This window comes from Cotesia glomerata, linkage group LG1 (assembly GCF_020080835.1).
Source record: "Cotesia glomerata isolate CgM1 linkage group LG1, MPM_Cglom_v2.3, whole genome shotgun sequence".
NCBI classification, from domain to species: Eukaryota; Metazoa; Arthropoda; class Insecta; order Hymenoptera; family Braconidae; genus Cotesia; species Cotesia glomerata.
This window is the reverse complement of record NC_058158.1, coordinates 1,613,895-1,634,251: the sequence shown is the minus strand read 5'-3', so window position 1 is coordinate 1,634,251 and position 20,357 is coordinate 1,613,895. Positions and strand designations below refer to the sequence as shown.

Sequence of the window (20,357 nt, the reverse complement as noted above, 5' to 3'; positions counted from 1 at the left end):
ACAAGGTCATTTCTTAATTACGTATCTAGAGATACATAATATAGATGATCCAATACCCATCAATTCTTAATAAAAAAAAATTCTTTACTTAATTAAGGTCAAACTGAGTACTGAAATAATAAACAAAGTTACTTGTCTATCTGGCATAAATAGCACGTCGTTTATCAGTAATTAAATTATCAATCGAAATTTCAAATACATTTGTCTTAGCTCAGTAAAATTATTTATTGCGTAATTAAATAGCAGATTAACAAGCTCACATAACTATCGACGTTGTTATTTTATTATCATGAATTTTAAATATTTAATAATATATTAACTGCTCCGATCAGAGTGCCTGCACATAAAGGTATCTATATATATATATATATATATATATATATATATATATATATATATATATATATATATATATATATATTTATATGTATATAGATATCTCAGGTAAACATTTTAGTGTGCGCCAAAATGAATGTCTGCGAAGCGCGTGGATATAGAGAGGGAATGGTTTAACTTCCGTGTGTGCAATCTTGGTGGCTTGGGTGGTCCAGGGCGCGAGCCTGGTGCTATAGACAATGTTTAAACCAACGACGGTTTTGACGTGTATACTAACCGGTATTCGCCGCCACTCTATTCCCCCACTGTTATACTTACAAATATCTGGATAAGCACAAGTGTGTGTAAGTATATAATACTTATACTCACATGTACACACAAAGATATAATATGTAATACATTAAATTGTAATCCTTATTGTTTTGGTTCTTAATGGATTCCGCTGGGAGTACATTAAACTCCAATTTAACCGGTACTTATTAAAAAGGATAGTCGATTAGATGAAGAGGATGATTTAACTGAAAAATAACGAAAAAAGGAAAGGATCGAGTGAATTTAATGATACATAAGAATCATTATCTCCAGTGCGTACATCAGGTAAATACACACCGTCTTTACTTCGAGATTCGGGGATGAAGCCTCAAGCTTAAAGAGTCTCTTCTCAACTCAGACCAGAGCATAAAGAAGAAAAAGAAGAAGAAGAAGAAGAAGAAGCTATCTTCCTTACTTATTATACTTATACTTATTCTGTTATGTGTATGTATATGTACTGGGCTTGCTCTTGCTCTTGGACTTGATTTTGGCCTTGTTCTTCTTTTGGAAACCAGCGGAATAATATAAGCGCACCGCGTTAGTGGGCGCAGTACAGTACTTGTGCTGATATATTTGAGTTACAGAGCCGAGTCCAAGTCCAAGCTAAGGATGAAGTTGAAGCTGAAGCTAAAGCTAAAGCTAAAGCTGAAGAGAAGTATAGAATAGAGAGTAGACCCAAGATAGCAAGCCGGGCTGGATCGGAATCGAGAGAGCAAGAACCACTGATCACTTAAACGACGACGGAGTACGACGAATACAAGGTGGGTGGTCCGCTGACGGAGATTTGCCTTTCGCTAAATATTGCCTCTGCGCCTTGTCCTCATCGTGGGTGGTCTTTTCACAATGTGGCGCACAAAAATCATGCCGTCCTTGCTGTATTTGTTCTTTCCGAGCAACTCTCGACAATAATATACATATACTTGCTGTACATACAATCATTGTTATGTTATTTGGGTATTGTGTATATATTATCGACTCTTGCTCCAGGTTTTGGTACCCAGAACTGTCCAGGACTCTTGAGATACTAAAGTAAGACCTCGGTGCAGATAACACAAGGCTTTTTTATTTCTTCTCAGCAGACCAGTACACAGAAAAAAAGGTTTTGAGCCAAGAAAATATTTTTCTTCCTAATTATTTTCTTGAGCAAAAAAAAATTTTTTCCAACAAAATTAATTCTCTTGCTTTAAGAAATACGTATCTTGATCCAAGAAAATTTATTTGTCAAAAAAACCTTGTTGTTTTGAAAAAATTCAGCCTCTTGCTCCAAAAAATTTAGTTCTTGATAAAAGTTAATTTTCTTGTCTTGAGAAAATTTCTCTCTTGCTCCAAAAAATTAAATATAAAGATAGAAGTAAATTTTCATTAATATTTTTATTGATTAACAAGTCAAATGGGAAGAACAAATAATATTTCATCATTTTTTTTCATTCAATATGTATAATTACACGTTAAAATAATATTAAATGGGTATCAAATATTCAAGAGAAAAATTTTCTCAAGGTAAGAAAATTTTTTTCTCAGCTAAAGTAGGTGGCGCTGCTTCCTTAAAGTATATAAAAATCTTGATCAAATATAAAAATTGATTTTATCACGTATTTATGATAATTTGAATTAAGAAAAAATTACTTCCACCAAGAATAGAATTTCAAGAAAAATTTTTACTTCGGTCTTCTTTCAGGTACTTGAAAATTTTCTTGATCCAAGAACATTTATTTAAGTCAAGAAAATCTTGTTGTTTTGAGAAAATTCAGCCTCTTGCTCCAAAAAATTAAGAATAAAGATAGAAGTAAATTTTCATTAATATTTTTATTGATTAAAATTTTAAATGGGAAGATTAAATAATATTGAATCATTTTTCTTTCATTCAATATGTATTATTGCACGCTACAATAATATAAACTGAGTATCAAATATTCAAGAGAAAAATTTTCTCAAGGTGAGAAAATTTTTATCCCAGCTGAAGTAAGTGGCGCTGCTTCCCTAAAGTATCTAAAAATCTTGATCAAATATAAAAATTTATTGTATCAAGTATTTATGATAATTTGAATGAAGAAAAAATTACTTCCACCAAGAATAGAATTTAAAGAAAAATTTTTACTTCGGCCAACATGACTTCGGTCTTTCTTCAGGCACTCGAAAATTTTCTTGAGCCAAGAATTTTGTTTTCCCAAGAAATATTTCTTTCTGTGTAGTTTTGTTATTTTTTATTGTTATTTCTACTAAAAATATTTTAATTCCAGGTGATATTACCGAGAATTGTGCTGCTCAACGTGTTCGCACGTATTACTAAGAGAAAATATATATAAGAAGTTAATAAAAAAAGGCTGAAAAAATATAAAAACACTACTGGCTTGATGCGCGCACTGATCGCCGTCCACGTGTGTGGTCCTCGTCGCAACTCTCCTGTATACCACACATTATAATAATAATTATAATAATATAAACAAGAGTATAAAGATGAAGGTAAAGGACAACTAGAATTTGAAAATTGCAGACGTCAAAAGAAGAACCTTCATAACTAGAATTAGATCGAGTAGAAAAATTGCACTGACAAGACATATGTTTTATTCAACATTTAAGCTTTATCAATTAATAAGTTATAATACACCACTAATTAATTATTTCTTCTTTGATTTTTAGACAGTGTGACATTTTAAAGCCTACGCTCATATTATCAAGACTATTGTTTTTTAAAAAAGTTTATTAAATTATACATCTGCATGAGCTCAATTATATGTAGATTATAGTTGATACCATCTAGCTAGCTGGAGGTTCATAGAAGAAAAAAAAAAACAGGTAATAAAAGTTATTTAATCGGACTTTTAATCTAAGGATTATAAACTAACATTAAATACTGAAATTTATATTATAAATTTTATTATATATTTTTCAGAATAATTGATAGGACTTGGGCTAACTTACGCAACATAAATGCGAATAGTTAATTATTACTTAGAATATAATTTGGTATGATACTAAAGTTAGCCGACGCTTTTAATTTTTTTTTAATAATTAAATTATCACAAAAAAATATTTTTTAAAAATTGCACATATAGTTTTTCAAGTTTTTATTTTTTGTAATAATTTTTTCAATAAAAATAAATTCTAAAAATTTTTAGATGTCGGCAAACTTAATTAATCAATAATAATACTAAAGTTAGCCGAAGTTTTTAATTTTTTGATTATTTTTAATTTATTAAATTAGAATTAAAAAATTGCACTTATAGTTTTTCAAGTTTTTTTTAAAAATGAAATTTTTTTTTATTTTTTTGTAATAATTTTTTCAATAAAAAAAAATGATAAAAATTTTGAGATGTCAGCTAACTTAATTAATGAATGAAAATAAAATTAGCCGACATTTAAAAATTTTTATGAACTATTTCATTGAAAAATAATTTTTAAAAATTAAAAAATCAATTTTCACATGTAGAAAGTTTTAAAACTTATACGTGCAATTTTTTGAAGATATTTTTTTAGTTCTAATTTAATTAATAAATAAAATAAAAAATTGTTGAGTGTCGTATTAAATTAGAATTAAAAAATTGCACTTATAGTTTTTCAAATTTTTTACAAATGAATTTTTTTTTTATTTTCTTGTAATAATTTTTTTAATAAAAAAAAATTTTTAATTTTTTAGATCCCGGCAAAGTTAATTTTCATTAATGAATATTCGGTCGACTATAATGCTCAATAAAAAAATTTTATTGACTGAAACCCGGGTAATTGGGACAGAGTCATTAATTAAGAGGCATTTGCTTTAGAATTAAAAATTTATTTACTCTACCAAGCGGAGGCTTTTACTCTGACTGTCAGGATAGGAGGATTGTATGTAAAATAGCTCGAACAGAATCCAAGTATGTAATAGCTAAAATAATTATTCTGGATGAAAGCTAAGTACGGGCGAATCCGCGCAAAGACAACATAACACGTTGATACGGGTAAGTCATTAACAACCAGTGAATTGAATGTATATTAGAGTGAGCGTGTAAGTATATATATATATATATATAATATATATTTTATATGTGTATGTTGTTCAGTTATAGCCGAGTTATATAGCAAGCCTCGGAGAGAGAAGTTATACCTGTATAGGCTGGGCGCGCGTAGACCACACACAGAGCGTCGCTCAAAGAACGAGCGCGGGCTCGGGTAATACATGGTACGAGTGGAGCTTGGGCTAGCGCAGATGCAGTGGCCCATAAACAGCGAGCGGCAGACCACCCAACGCGCGTTAAGAAGAGACTTTCTGAGTTGGTTCGTTCCTCGTCCCCGAATTCGTTCGCTGCGCTTGCCTGCCTGCTTTACTTTACTCTTTCCATTATATTGCTACACACTATACACTAACACAAAGACCTCTCAGGGGGACTGTGAAATTGTACTATTCTATTTGCGCGTCAAGAAAGATGGGGGCGAAGAATAAAAGTTGACATCCATTTTTAACGTCCCTTTTTTCCGACAACCTTTAGCTTTTTTTTTATTCTTCTCCTCACTTTTTTCTTCTTTTAATACTTCTAAGTAAAATCATTTATAAATACTTGCACAGCATAAGCACATACCTACAATAAGCACCAAACTCATAATGCCGAGACATGTCTGCTTGAATTTTGCCGGCGGGCTTTACTTCGAGAGATAAAATTTTTTAATGCTGGTAAATATTTTATTTTCATTTTTTAAATTACGCACTGATAGAAGGATTTTTTTTTAATATTTAATAAGCTTTATTAACTGTTAATAAATGAAAAGAAGGTTCACTTGAGCCAAGAAAATATTTTTCTTCCTAATTGTATTTTTGAGGAAAAAACTTTTTTTTGACAAGAAATTTTACTTATTCCAACAAAATTAATTTTCTTGCTTTAAGAAATACCTATCTTTATCCAAGAAAATTTATTTAAGTCAAAAGAATCTTGTTTTGAGAAAATTCAGCCTCGAAGCTCCAAAAAATTTAGTTCTTGATAGAAGTTAATTTTCTTGTTTTGAGAAAATTTCTCTCTTGCTCCAAAAAATTAAATATAAAGATAGAAGTAAATTGTCATTAATATTTTTATTGATTAACATGTCAAATGAGAAGATCAAATAATATTGAATCTTTTTTATCATTCAATATGTATAATTTCAAGCTAAAATAATAAAAAATGGGTATCAAATATTCAAGAGAAAAATTTTCTCAAGGTGAGAAAATTTTTTTCTCACCTATAGTAGGTGACGCTGCTTCCTTAAAGTGTCTAAAAATCTTGATCAAATATAAAAATTTATTGTATCAAGTATTTATGATAATTTGAATTAAGAAAAAATTACTTCTACCAAAAATAGAATTTCAAGAAAAATTTTTACTTCGGTCTTCCTTCAGGCACTTGAAAATTTTCTTGATCCAAGAAAATTTATTTAAGTCAAGAAAATATTGTTGTTTTGAAAAAATTCAGCCTCTTGCTCCAAAAAATTTAGTTCTTGATAGAAGTTAATTTTCTTGTCTTGAGAAAATTTCTCTCTTGCTCCAAAAAATTAAATATAAAGATAGAAGTAAATTTTCATTAATATTTTTATTGATTAACATGTCAAATGAGAAGATCAAATAATATTGAATCTTTTTTTTTCATTCAATATGTATAATTGCACGCTAAAATAATATAAAATGGGTATCAAATATTCAGAGAAAAATTTTCTCAAGGTGAGAAAATTTTTTTCTCAGCTTAAGTAGGTAGGCGCTGCTTTTTAAAGTATTTAAAAATCTTGATCAAAAATAAAAATTTATTGTATCAAGTATTTATGATAATTTGAATGAAGAAAAAATTACTTCCACCAAGAATAGAATTTAAAGAAAAATTTTTACTTCGGCCAACACAACTTCGCTTCCTTCAGGCACCAGAAAATTTTCTTGAGCCAAGAATTTTGTTCTCAGTCAAGAAATTTTTCTTTCTGTGTAAGATTTGATAAATATTTATTAACAGTTAATGAATTATTTATTAAATACGATTTATTAACAATTAATAAGTAATTTATTAAGTACAATTTATTAATTGTTAATAAATATTTATAAACTATTAATAAATGTACTTTCCTCCCAAACAAATATTTATTAAAATTTAATAAATTAAATAATTGTCTTTAAACAAATTAATTTATTAATTGTTAATAAATCCTTTTATCAGTGCGCTACATCCCACGTCTGGATATTTAAGCTTATATGCACGGATATATAAATATATTTATAAAGTTTACATCACCGGATTTACCCTTGCTTGAAACTCTAGAAAATAAGAAAAAAATAACATATTTTTTATTATTCTTTGTACTTGTAGAATCATCTCGCAACCAGTACAACACACAAAGAATACTATATGCTACATGGAATTCCGGGAAGACTGGCTGGGGAAGATATCTTGGGCCCACCCACGTTCCGTTACACGTTACGTTATGTACATACAGTACTTAGGTGAACCATCATTTTCGCATGTTACTTGTCACTAAATCGTCCTTCTTAGGAGCCTTTTTTAATTTTCGTATGGATTAAACGTACCAAGAACAAACAGGCACACTTTAAGAATACTAAATTACCTCCTATAGTTATGACGCATATTAATCATTGAATTATTTATTATTTATTGTCCATTCACCCGAAATATTATTTACAGACGGTCAAGTTAAATTTTCATTGTCGTTGACTGGGTTTCTTCATTATCATCATCATCATCATCATTATCTTCATCCTTGTCCAGGCTGAGATAACGTCTTCTGTAGCTGCCCGATGGATCGTACTTGACTTCCAGTTTGGACCATAAATCCGGTCGATTATCAATCAGATGATGGTACATTACTTCAGCGATATTTTTTTGCGCTGGACTACAACTTGCGCATTCTGTCGCCAAAGCATCTGGAATATTTTCTGCAATAAGGTAATTTTATTATATAAAAATATTTATTTTAATAAAATAAAATATACTAGCAACCTTGCAGTCACTATGTGACTTGTCAACTATAAATAAATAACATTTTTGATTTGTTAAATAATTACTTTCGTTAAATTACACTGTATACAGTATACTTTTTTAAATATTGACGTTTTTAAAGATATAAACTCATCCCGTTGTTACATTTATCGAGAGCTTTGATTTGAGTACCCACACGCATTTTTGATGTATATTTCATATATACATATAGATAGATAGATAGATAATAATTTTATTTGGCTCTGGAACCTATATATATATATATATAATATATGTGAAAAATTGATGTGGGTACTCAAATGAAAGGTCTCGGTGAGTGTAATGTCGGGGTGAGCTTATATCTTTAAAAATCTCAGTAGTAGACAAGATACAAGGTCATTTCTTAATTGTTGGTAATTTTTAAAATATAAGCTCATCCCGATGTTATATTTATCAAGAGCTTTCATTTGAGTACCCACATGCATTTTTGATATATTTTTCATACATACATATTTATAATATATATATATATATATATATATATATATATATATATATATATAGATATATAATATATGTGAAAAATTGATGTGGGTACTCAAATGAAAGGTCTCGGTGAGTGTAATGTCGGGGTGAGCTTATATCTTTAAAAATCTCAGTAGTAGACAAGATACAAGGTCATTTCTTAATTGTTGGTAATTTTTAAAATATAAGCTCATCCCGATGTTATATTTATCAAGAGCTTTCATTTGAGTACCCACATGCATTTTTGATATATTTTTCATACATACATATTTATAATATATATAGATATATAAAATATATGAAAAATTGATGTGGGTACTCAAATGAAAGGTCTCGATGAGTGTAACATCAAGATGAGCTTATATCTTTAAGAATGTCAGTAGTAGACAAGATACAAGGAAATTTCTTTATTGACATTTTTTAAGATATAAGCTCATTCCGATGTTACACTCATCAAGAGCTTTCATTTGAGTACCCACATCAATTTTTCATATATTTATATAAATTATATGTATGTATTTATGAAAAATATATCAAAATGCATGTGGGTACTCAAATAAAAGGTCTCGATGAGTGTAATATTAAGATGAGCTTATTTCTTTAAAAATGTCAATAGTTCACAAGATACAAGGTCATTTCTTAATTATGTATCTGAAGATAGAGTATTTTCGAATGCAGCGTAAATACTTATAATAAATTGACTATCCTCAATGCAAAATTTTTCTTATTCTCATAATAAAATATCTAAAACTTACTTTTTAGTTCTTCACCATCTGGAGTACAAGGTTTTTCATCCAGCATACAAGCGACGTAATTATTAACCAGCCGGTCGTTTTTGATAACCGCATTAATGTCAATATTATCATACTTTGTCGAGTACATGCTGGACTTATTAAGAGCCTCAGCTGAGACAAAACTACAGAGAGATGCAATTGTCGCAGAGACGATGAAAATGATAAAGATCTTCATTGTAATTCTGTTTAGCATGATGATAACTCGAAGCAGTAATGCAAGGTACGTAACTATGGACACAATGATGATGCACGATTCACCAGTCCTTTTATTTATTTTTTTCCATCCGCTCTACGCAAATAAATCACTGAGCTTATTAACTGCACGTGAATTTGCATGCTTCTAATTTATTAAATTAATTTTTATACAATTTATTCATGACCTCTACTTTGGAGCTATCAAGTCTTAGGTAACGGTAATCATAATTATTAACAAATCACGCAATGGTGCCAGAAGTAGGATTCTTCGGATCTAGCATTTATCCTCGCGTTTTCTTCATTGGAATCCAGGACGTCGGACTCGTCTTGACTGTCAAAGTTATCTGGTGTGCAAGCGTAGCAAATTTCTTCTATATCTTTCCAGCAATCTTTGCAATAGTAAAAAGGACAGCTTGGAGTTTCGCATTTGTGGAAATTAGATTTTTTTCGTGGCTCCGTTTCGTTGCAAAGAAGACATCTAGGTCTTGCAAACGCGAAAAAACGGAGCCAACCAAACCACCGTGGGTAGTCGTTTCTTAAGACGAACCAAACATCGACACTACGCTCTAACAATTGTTCTCGGACCAATACTCTTATCCGGCTACGTTTGAAACGATTGAAATGTGATCTGCGCCTCAGGGCATCGTTGTACAAGTAGACGATACGTTGCTCCTCACGTTTGGGATAAAAAAATGAACACATTTTAGATCTTAATCTTTTAATATAACCGTCGATAAATACTAAAATCCATATAAATATATAGGTAAGGTAGATTTTGTAGAAAATATAATTTGGAAGTTTATGAGGATGTGGAAGACATTCGATATTAGATACAGATACTTTTATATGTCTTTTTATATTGAATCGGTTGAAGATATTGCGCATTAATATGGCCATCAATCCTACACCACGTACGGTTATATGCAAATTATGCTCGCCAGACTGCAAATAAAAAATATTTATAATAATAATCGTCAAGATTAAGATAATAATGATAATTATGGCCAGGATTTTTGCAGTAATTGTAATAATTAATGGTGTTGAATTTTTTATATTGCGGGAAAAACATTGGTCATATTAAACAATTTTTAAATAAAAGTTGCTTAAAATTTAATTTTATAAAAAAAAATTTTTATTATGATTTTTTCTTAAAACGAATAAAAAAGCTAGAATTTTAAAATTAGGATTTTTATAATTAGCGAAAATTTGAATCCATTATCTATATTATTAAGAAAATAAGCAAAATTTTGTAGCCAGTGTATTTATATGATAAAATATTTAGGCTGCATTCGAAAATACTCTAGATACATAGTTAACAAATGACACTGTATCTTGTAAACTATTGACATTTTAAAAGATATAAGCTCATCCCGATGTTACGCTCATCGAGACCTTTCATTTGAGTACCAACATCAATTTTTCATATATTTTATATATTCTTATATATTAAATATATGTATATATGAAAAAAAATATCATAATGCATGTGGGTACTCCAATGAAAGCTCTTGATGAGCTTTAAATCAGGATGAGCTTATATCTTTAAAAATATCAATAATTAAGAAATGACCTTGTATCTTGTGAAATATTGACATTTTTAAAGATATAAGCTCATCTCGACATTACACTCATCAAGACCTTTTATTTGAGTACCCACATCAATTTTTCATATATTTATATATATTATATATTTGTATATATGAGAAATATATGAAAATGCATGTGGGTACTCAAATAAAAGGTCTCAATGAGTGTAACATCAGGATGAGCTTATATCTTTAAAAACGTCAATATTGAAGAAAATAGAGTGCAATTTAACAAAAATAATTATTTAATAAAGCAAAATTTTATTAATATATAGTTCACAATAGTGACTGCAAGGTTGCTAGTGAAACTTAATTTTGAAATTGGGGCTTTTTTTATTAATCTTAATAAAAAAAATATTTTCGGCAAAAATCTTGGATAAAATACTAAATAAAATTACCTGAGTAATTTCAATTTTACCGTGCTTATTAACAAGAAACAAAGTGTAATACAAAAGATAATCAAGCATAATAAAAATAGTGGTTGTAAAAACTTCAAAAACTAATCTTAGCGATCTAGCAATTAAATTCCGGCGTTCTCTCGTGGTTAATTTAATAGAGTAAGGATCAATGTATCTCGGTCGTTCAATTTTTTTCAATGGCAGAAGAGTAGAACTCCCTCTTAGCGCACGTCTTGCATCTATTTTCTTGAAGAACTTAGTAATGTAACGATTGTCGTGGTCAATAACATCAAGATACCGATCGTGATACTTCTGTGCGCTCCGAATAATATTGAAGACGATGAACGCCAAGAGACGCTTTATTATCACCATTACAGATACAAAAAAATCACTACGAACTGTAAACTCATGTAAGATCGCCTTAGCAGAATCCTTGACGTCGCGTACGCCCACGAGAGCTGAAGAATTAACCAGATTAACTTTGTACTGCAGCTGGCCGTCTTTGGCGTTATCTTCAAGGAATTTTTGAGCCTCTATAACAGCAAAACAAATATATAAATAATAGGGTTGCGCAAAAAAAACCAACTATTTTTTTTTTTTTTAAGTCGAGTGAAAAAATGTTGGTTTTTGATGTTTTAAGAGCTCTCTAAAGGACAGCTTAAAAAAAAAATTTTTAAGACGTCGCTCCAAATTTTTTTAAATTTCAAAAATCGTCGAAAATCGATTTTTTTTTTTTTATTTTTTTTCTCGTTACGACATAATCTTATAGAAAAAAAAAAGGTTTTCCTGAAAGTTTCAGTTCAAAATGTGAATTTTAAAAGGTTGCTCATAATTTTTTTTTAATTTATCAGTGACTATTTAATTGGATTAACATTTTTTGATTCTGAAATTTAAAAAACATTATGAGCGACCTTTCAAAATTTTAATTTTGAATTGAAACTTTCAGGAACTTATTTTTTTTTGGTCTATTAAATTATGACGTAACGAGAAAAAAAATTAAAAAAAAAAAAATTTCGATTTTTGAAATTTAAAAAAATTTGGAGTGACCTTTTAATAATTTTTTTTGAGCTGTCCTTTGGAGAGGGCTCTTAAAACATAAAAAACTGACATTTTTTCACTCGAGATTAAAAAAAAAAAAAAAAACAGTCGGTTTTTTTGCGCCACCCTCTAATAAATAAGAAATAAGACGTAAAGATAATTAATGCTGCCGATTAATACCTTTTAGCCCGGCATATCCTTGCCCGATGCCTGTTTCAACTTTGCCATCAGGATTACATATGTTAGCACCCCCCAGAGAAGTAACAGCGTCACAAATAAAGTCAAGTTTCATTGGCCAGCACAGAAGCCAAGCAGCTGCCCATGTAACGGCATCATAACACTGGTCATAAGACTTTGCGAACATATATCTTCAATAAAAACGAAAAGAGAGAGCCATTTATTCAAAAATTATCATCATTATTAATCTACATAATTTAAATACTGAGTATTTATTAATATCTAGCATTACCGGCATCTTTCAGAGCCCGCAGCGAGCTGATCTTCACATTTGCCTTTTATTTTTTCTCGATACTTTGTTTCGTAATCCGCCGCCGACAAAACAGTCTCCTCTGTTTCATTAGTCTCTTCCTTTTGATTTCTTTTAAAAATACGATTTGTATCAAGCACCAATTTATACCGTTTTTTTCTGTGCTTGGGCTTTAATTTTTCTTTTTTATTCGCTTCTGTTTCTTCGTCAATGTAATCATTTTCTTCGCTGAATTTTTTCATCGCTTCTTTACCCTCTACTTCTTCAACTATGGGCAGCATTAATTTTCTCACTGAATCAGCTACTACTTTCATGTCCGCTTTACTTTCTTCCATTCCTAGCATCACCTTTTTTAATACAACTATTGATTAATTTATTATCAATTAAATTTAATTAAATATAAAAATTAATTGGTACCTGCTTGAAGGGCTCAAACGTTAAATCAAATCGCTTTTTAGTTAAATTAGCGTGCATTTCTGCGGTACATGCAAATGAACGGACAACTTCTTTTGCATTGTAACTCAAATTAAGTATCGGTCCAGAAATAATGTAAGCGACTGTAAGAGTTTTTAGTACATTGCGGCCTGTACGGCCTAAAAATGACGGAAGTGTCAGAAAACAAACGCATCTTATCTGAAAATAATAATTAAATTACACTATTTATCTATATTTTTAATAGTCAATTTATTATAGTATTTAGGCTGCATTCAAAAATGCTCTATCTGTAGATACATAATTGAAGAATGACCTTCTCAAAGGTGACTTGTATGACCCTTGTATCTTGTGAACTTTTAACAAAAGTTTAAATTTTTACAAACGTTTGAATTTTTAAAAAAAGAAGCTCATCCTGATGATACACTCATCGAGACCTTTCATTTGAGTACCCACATCAATTTTTCATATATTTATATATATTATATATATGTATGTATGAAAAATATATAAAAATTCATGTAGGTACTCAAATGAAAGGTCTCAATGAGTATAATGTCAGAGTGAGCTTATATCTTTAAAAATATCAATATTTAAGGAAGTATAGTGCAATTTAACAAAAGTCATTATTTAATATTCAAAATTTCACATAATTAAGAAATGACCTTGTATCGTGTGAACTATTGACATTTTTAGAGATATAAGCATATCCCGATGTTACACTCATCGAGACCTTTCATTTGAGTACCCACATCAATTTTTCATATATTTTATATATTTATATATATAAATATATGAAAAATATATCAAAATGCATGTGGGTACTCAAACGAAAGCTCTTGATGAGTGTAACATCGGGATGAGCTTATATCTTTAAAAATATCAATATTTAAGGAAGTATAGTGCAATTTAACAAAAGTCATTATTTAATAAAGCAAAATTTTACATAATTAAGAAATGACCTTATATCTTGTGAACTATTGACATTTTTAAAGATATAAGCTCACTCTGACATTACACTTATCGAGACCTTTCATTTGAGTACCTACATCAATTTTTCATATATTTTATATATTATATATATATATATATATATGTATATATGAAAAATATATCAAAGTACATGTGGGTATTCAAATGAAAGTTCTTGATGAATGTAACATCAGGATGAGCTTATATCTTTAAATCCGTCAATATTTAAAAAAGTACAGTACAATTTAACAAGAGTCATTATTTAATAAACCAAAATTTTATTTATTTATAGTTCAAAAATCACGGCAGTCACACAGTGACTGCAAGGTTGCTAGTTTTAATTATTTTTTTTACATACTTGTATGGATACTGCACAGCCAATAGACATCAGCAACACGATAATTACACCCAGCGTGAAAGTAGTGTACGGTGCAAATCCCAAATCAATTACAACAGTGACATAATAAAAAATAGCTATTGCAAACCCGAAAAAAAATCCGACAATTGCTCGGGTGATTTTGTGAGTTTCAGGAGGATCATTGATCAAGTCATGAATAAATTTAAAATTCATATTATTTTATAAATAATATATATATATATATAGATATATGTATATATTTATGTATATTTTTGTTTATTTAACTTAACCATCCTACAAAGCCACTGCAGAAGTAACCTATTCTTCTCATTAATTAATTAATTAATTTATATCACTTGTGTGCGTGTGACTCATTAAACTTAAAAATATTAATTACATATCTAATAATTACAATATTTATAATTAATCTAATACTGCGCGATTAGGACGTCAATTTATTGAACGTATACATTCAATAAAATCAATACATTGTTCTTTGTTTGTTTTTTACACAACCAGATATGTTTTTATTTTTCGTCCTTAGATTTTATTTTATTTTTTAGCCACCGCGTATATTTAAAAATAAATAATTATACGAGTAGGCATGTAAATAAAATAAAAACAAGCGCAATAATGTCTGTCTAGTAGCAATGGTAGTACTAACTGCATCATAATTGATGACGGTACCCGATACCGTTTAAGCGGAAAAAATTACAAGACAGAAAAAATGAACAAAACTCATAAATGACTTGTAAAGTTGTAAACTTATACGACATTTCAACAATAAAACATTTTATTATTTAAACCATCCATACCCACACGCACACTTAGACTACATACACACAGCTCGGGTGATGATGATAATAATGATGATGATGATGAATATTAAGATTTTATCTATTCGCCATACGGTATGGCCAATAATTATATTTTTTTTACTACTACACTCGAATAAAACTTTAAATATTTTATAATGTGGAGCAATAAAATTATAACAAGCAAGGAAGAGATTTATTTTAACTATTATTATTATCGTTGGTGGTTTTCTTCTTTTTTTTTAAGTTCTTTAGTGAATGATGTAGTAATACGCCAGCCGGGATAGACTATTAAGTGGCCGCTGCAATCCACCCATTTGATACGAGATAATGGAGAATTTTATTTTCTGGTTCTGAGTGAGCCATAAAGTTTGATCGCCGACCGCTGCCACCGCTTAAGTATTCCTGAAGCAATGATTAAATTAAATTAAAATAATAATTATTTTATAAAATTATTAATTGAGGTAAGACCCAGTTATTGACACTGGCCTAGTTATTGACACTTGCAATTTTATTTTTATTAAAAAAACAAATTAACTCTACACTGAAAGAACAAGATGACACTGGATATCATCCCAGATTATACTAAGTGATATCTGTGCTAAAAAAAAATTTTAGATAGTAACTGTAAAAATCCAGATTATAATGTGTGATATCTGGATTATACTCATTGTAATCTGGGATGATATCCAGTGTCATCTGGGATGATATCCAGTGTCATCTTATTTTAATAAATTAATAAATACAATTAATAATAAATTAATAAATACAATTAATAATAAATTAATAAATACAATTTTTGAATTATAAATTTTAAGAAAATTTATTTTTTGAGAACATTCAATTTTTTTACTTAAAATAAAATTGCAAGTGCCCATAATTAGGTCTTTTACTTTATAAAAATTAAATAAAAAAAAAATTTCAGCTCACCTGAAGCAATAAAGTTTTCTGTGTCAAGTATTGCGTCGGTTTTAAACCCAATTGAAGGCAAAGTATTTTTTCTTGTTGCGTTAAAAGGTGAGCTGCTGCTTCCAAGTCTAAGCTGTTTGTTTGTAAATCTAAATTCTTAATTGACTTTGTACAGGTGGTTTGCTGATTTACACCGCCATTGTGAACGGAAGATTTTTGCTTAGCCAGTAAACTACTTCCGGACTGATGGTGGTGACCAGCTGGAGAAACTCCATCAAGTTCCCCCGCTCCCGCCCCCGACTGATTGACTGGAGTCGTCGTCCGATTTTGGTTGCTGTTGCTGTTGCTGTTGCTGTTGTTGCTGCTGTTGCTGTTGCTGTTGTTTGCAATCAAAAAACCGCTTGCGCCGCTGCTGTTGTTGTTTTGCCCGGATTCTCCGATGCTGTTGCTGGTACTGCTGGCTTTTGTAGTGAATTTTCGGGCGATGAAAGAGCAACTTTTTTCTTCGTCTCTAATTATCCAGAATTTTAAGGTCAGTATTTGCTCAAAAAATATTAATATCTTCAAAGTTGTTGAAAAAGAGGAAACATACCTTTTTTTTGAGGTGTGCCGGTGTATTGGCGTGGACGACGTGGGCCCACTGCTGCCCTAAGTGAAATGCAAACTGATACAATCTGTTCACAAACGCCTGTGGCAAACACACACGTATCACAAAAATATTAAAATTTAATTAATGTGATTCGTCAAATTATTTACGAAAAACAAACTATGACACATTTTTTACTAATATATAATCAAATATTAAAAATTTTTAATGCTACGAGATCAACTTAAATTTTATTAATGTGTATTATGTGTTTGCAAAATTTATCTTCATATTTTAATCGCTTATTAAATTTCTAACAATTTGCTTTTGCAAATTTAATCAAAGTCAAGAAAATAACTTACAGATTTTTTGTCCATCCAGTGATCGCTGTTGACAATTTCATTTGAATTTTGTACTGCCATTACTTGTTCAAAATGCGCGCATTCTTCGTGCCGGGTGATACCGTTTTCCCTATAGCGATATAATTCAGATAACCGGAGCCTTAAATCTCGTTCCTTTTCTAAATTTGTTAGGAATTGTTCATGTTCTTGCGCTGTGTAAAACTGCGCAAATATCCTCATCCTTTCTCTAAAGTCTCTGTTGATAAAATAAATAACAAAAATTAATTTCAATGACAAAAAAAAAGGTAAATATTTACAAGTGGGGTCAACAATTTTAATTTTCATTCTTTTTAACGAAATTTCTATTTGATCTTATTAATATATATATATTTTTTTTTAATTACACAAAAAATGAACAATTTAAAAAAAAAAGTTGATTATCACAATTTTAACAAATTTTCTAAAAAATTTATAAATTTTTTAGAAAATTGTGATATTCAATTTTTTTTTCAATTGCTCATTTTTTTATGTACTTTTCAAAAAAAACAAAATACATCAAAAACATCAAAAAAAGATAAAATAGAAATTTTATCCAAAAATATGAGTCAAAATTTTTTCAAACTTTTGAAAGAAAAAAAAAAGTTTTAAGATTAATAATTTTTAATTTTTAATAATTAATAAAGAATTTTTATTAATAATAACTATTAATCAAATTAATTAATAATAATTGTTAATTTTTCACCTAATTATCGCCCAAAATAAGTTTGACTCCACTTGTAAATAATAACCAAAAAAAATAGTTAAATAAAAATACAAGCTTACTTTTCTTCTTTAGTTTGTCGCTTTTTAATTCCTTTATTGCCACCAGAGACACTACTATTGACATTTGAATTCTCACCTTTCCGCGAAGATAAGAAAAAATTAGATACAAGCTGATAATCACGGACGACTCTTTTTCTCCTAGCCCGTTCTCTTAAATTATTAGTGTACATATCTACATGGGCTAACTTTAACGCTATATCTAAGTCATCGTCCTCCGCGGGATTGAGGAAGAGCGAGGAAACGAGCGACTCTGCCTCGTGGTTGTAGTCACGCTCAAAGTCGTCTCGCTGGGGCATGTATCCAAGCTGCTGGGCTTCTTCAGGAGTGATATCCAGCGGCGGCAGCTTGGACGTTAGATCAGGTGACAGCGGCCCGTGGTCCGGGCTCGTTGTTTGATCGGTTAAATTTGGAGTGTAACATTCTGAGGTAGATGATGAGGAAGATGAACGTCTCTGTCGTGGAGGCCAGGTATATTTTCCTATGTTTCCTTCGAGGTACCTGGCAATGTATTGTTCCTTTGCCTCTGTTCAGAACATTTTTAAGAATTATTAGCACAAAAATTAACAATTTAATAATTAAATTAAAAATGATAGAATTAATTGTTAAGAATAATAATAACCTTCAGGTGTTCGGGTCTCAATGTGTTTACTTATGTCTTCCCAATTACCAAAACCGAATTGTTCAATTGCGTCAAGTAATCTCAAGTGTTCTCGTGCTGTCCAATTACCTCTGCTACCATTAAAAATGCTAATTGTTCCCGAGTCCTATTTTTAAAATAAAATTGTTATTTTTATTTAAAATAAATAATTGCAAGGTGAATTTTTAATTTATAAATGATATTGAAATTAATTTAAGACATTTGATTATTTTCAAAAATTTTTTAACTAATAAATTAGAGCATAAAAAATTTCATTTTTAAAAACTCTAAAAAATTATTAATGCAATTTTTTATGACATTAAAGTTAGCAGTCAGTTAAAAATTTTTTAATTTTATTTAACAAACTAATTTGTTCTAGAAAATTGTTATTAAAAAATTGCATTTTTTATTTTTTTAAATTTTTACATGTCAATTTTTTTTTAAAGTAATTTATTTCTTTAAAATATTCTAAAAATTAATAACCCTTCAGCACTCTCGCAAAACGATTTACTATCATTACTCGCGCGATAAGAAAAACTCTCACGCCTTTTGTGGAAGCGCACGCATGCTTATAGCCCCTTTAATTTAAAAAATTTCAAACAAGATAAATTTTTCAAAACAAAAAAAATTGACTTATTTAAAAATAATATTTAATAATAATACATCCGAACACAAATGCACTCTTACGGGAACCTCCGAACTGTACCGATCAGACCCGATTTTTTAAATTCTGACCTCTCTACTTTACTATTGCGATGAGAAAATATCTCACAGAGTTAATAAAATTTATTTTATTTTTTTATAGTATAGAACAATTAAAATAATAATATTGCAATCTGAAATAATATTAATTTTTTGGCAGATAGAAAAAAAATTACATAGTCATTCCATTTGAAATTTGAAAGAAAATTTGAGTTATTGATGAGCGTGAGAGAAAATCTCATAGCGATAGTGCTGAAGGGTTAAATATCTGCTACTTTAATTTTCATCAATTTTTTTCTAAATAATTCTTTAGACCTAGTTTTTTGTTGAAAAAAAAAAAAAAAAATTGTCAAGTATCAATCATAGTACATTAAATAAATTTACCATAAATTGATAAGAGTGATCATTTTTATGCTGTCCTATTTCTGCTCCAGCAGAAAAACACTGAAATAAAAAAAAAAAGCAATTAAGTTTTTTGAATAAATTGGTTATAAAAAATAAAAAAAAAAAAATATTTACCTGCAAACACAAATCAAAATATTGACATTCAACACATTTCACCCGAAGCCCGGTAATGTCTTCTTGGCAGTAAGTACATGTGTACTTGGCATATAAGTCTGCAAAAACAATAAAATAAAAAAAATATATATTAATAATTTAAAACTTAAATTGCCTCATTAAAGAGTATTTAGCTAAATTAGTTGTAATTAAATATTTATCTTCTGATAAAGATTAGCTTATCGATTGGAAAGCAATTAGATAATGATAAACAAACAATAAATCATACATACCCGCCATAATAATTACGCGAAGGCCGTATTGGTGTTTATTAACCTCGACTACAGGGTACTCCCCACGGTGATGACAGTATGACGTCACAGATTACTGCAAAATACATTTACAAATAAAATAAGTATTACACATATACACACCCATACGGATTTGTAATACAGAAAATTAAATGGGATTTTGACAATTTTAACATGATTAAAAATTTTTAAATCGGTTAATTACCTCGTAATCATTGCAGGTGCGGGTTTTTGGGTACCAAATAATGTTTTGGAGCAACGCCTAACAAATTTCCCCCTTTTAGGTGGCGTCTCTTTTCTAAAACCCAGCCGAGAAATGCAAAATGTCTGTTCTGTTTTACACACTCGGTATATCTATATTTATGCGTGACTGACAAGTG

At 29.5% G+C, this 20,357-nt stretch overlaps 3 protein-coding genes and 2 long non-coding RNA genes across 12 annotated transcripts in view; 2 read left to right on the top strand and 3 right to left on the bottom strand.

Moving 5' to 3' along the window:
• The window catches only part of LOC123275113, a 16,819-nt gene extending 9,741 nt beyond the window's left edge, over positions 1-7,078 (top strand). For 5 of the 7 annotated variants that reach the window (XR_006511621.1, XR_006511620.1, XR_006511622.1 and 2 more), the window contains 4 exons: positions 2,889-3,444; positions 4,286-4,586; positions 4,689-5,296; positions 6,945-7,032. This is a non-coding gene — a long non-coding RNA (uncharacterized LOC123275113). Of the gene's footprint in view, positions 1-404; positions 1,410-2,888; positions 3,445-4,285; positions 4,587-4,688; positions 5,297-6,944 lie in introns of those variants that run through there. The other 2 variants (XR_006511623.1, XR_006511624.1) reach the window with 2 other exon arrangements.
• On the bottom strand, positions 6,909-9,083 carry LOC123275110 (ejaculatory bulb-specific protein 3-like). Its single transcript, XM_044743035.1, has 2 exons — positions 8,852-9,083; positions 6,909-7,528 (listed from the first exon to the last, which is right to left on the bottom strand). Exons 1-2 carry the CDS (start codon positions 9,081-9,083, stop codon positions 7,287-7,289), a joined length of 474 nt encoding a protein of 157 aa, XP_044598970.1. The 3' UTR covers positions 6,909-7,286.
• On the top strand, positions 7,400-15,505 carry LOC123275112. Its single transcript, XR_006511619.1, has 3 exons — positions 7,400-7,538; positions 8,859-9,110; positions 15,419-15,505. It is a non-coding gene; the product is annotated as an uncharacterized LOC123275112 (long non-coding RNA).
• LOC123275091 (protein sneaky-like) lies at positions 8,852-14,584 on the bottom strand. Its single transcript, XM_044743011.1, has 6 exons — positions 14,357-14,584; positions 13,012-13,227; positions 12,577-12,941; positions 12,288-12,475; positions 11,070-11,602; positions 8,852-10,027 (listed from the first exon to the last, which is right to left on the bottom strand). Exons 1-6 carry the CDS (start codon positions 14,567-14,569, stop codon positions 9,317-9,319), a joined length of 2,226 nt encoding a protein of 741 aa, XP_044598946.1. The 5' UTR covers positions 14,570-14,584; the 3' UTR covers positions 8,852-9,316.
• On the bottom strand, positions 15,417-20,357 carry LOC123275093 (transcriptional adapter 2-beta). 2 transcript variants are annotated; one of them, XM_044743013.1, is made up of 10 exons: positions 20,183-20,357; positions 19,960-20,053; positions 19,688-19,785; positions 19,553-19,612; positions 18,449-18,593; positions 17,830-18,352; positions 17,029-17,263; positions 16,673-16,728; positions 16,102-16,591; positions 15,417-15,576 (listed from the first exon to the last, which is right to left on the bottom strand). In XM_044743013.1, the coding sequence occupies exons 2-10, from the start codon at positions 19,964-19,966 to the stop codon at positions 15,463-15,465; spliced, it is 1,728 nt and encodes a 575-aa protein (XP_044598948.1). In that variant the 5' UTR covers positions 19,967-20,053; positions 20,183-20,357; the 3' UTR covers positions 15,417-15,462. The 2 variants fall into 2 exon arrangements, with proteins under 2 accessions (XP_044598948.1, XP_044598949.1); XM_044743014.1 differs by lacking the exon at positions 15,417-15,576 and having other exon boundaries at positions 16,182-16,591; positions 16,673-16,768.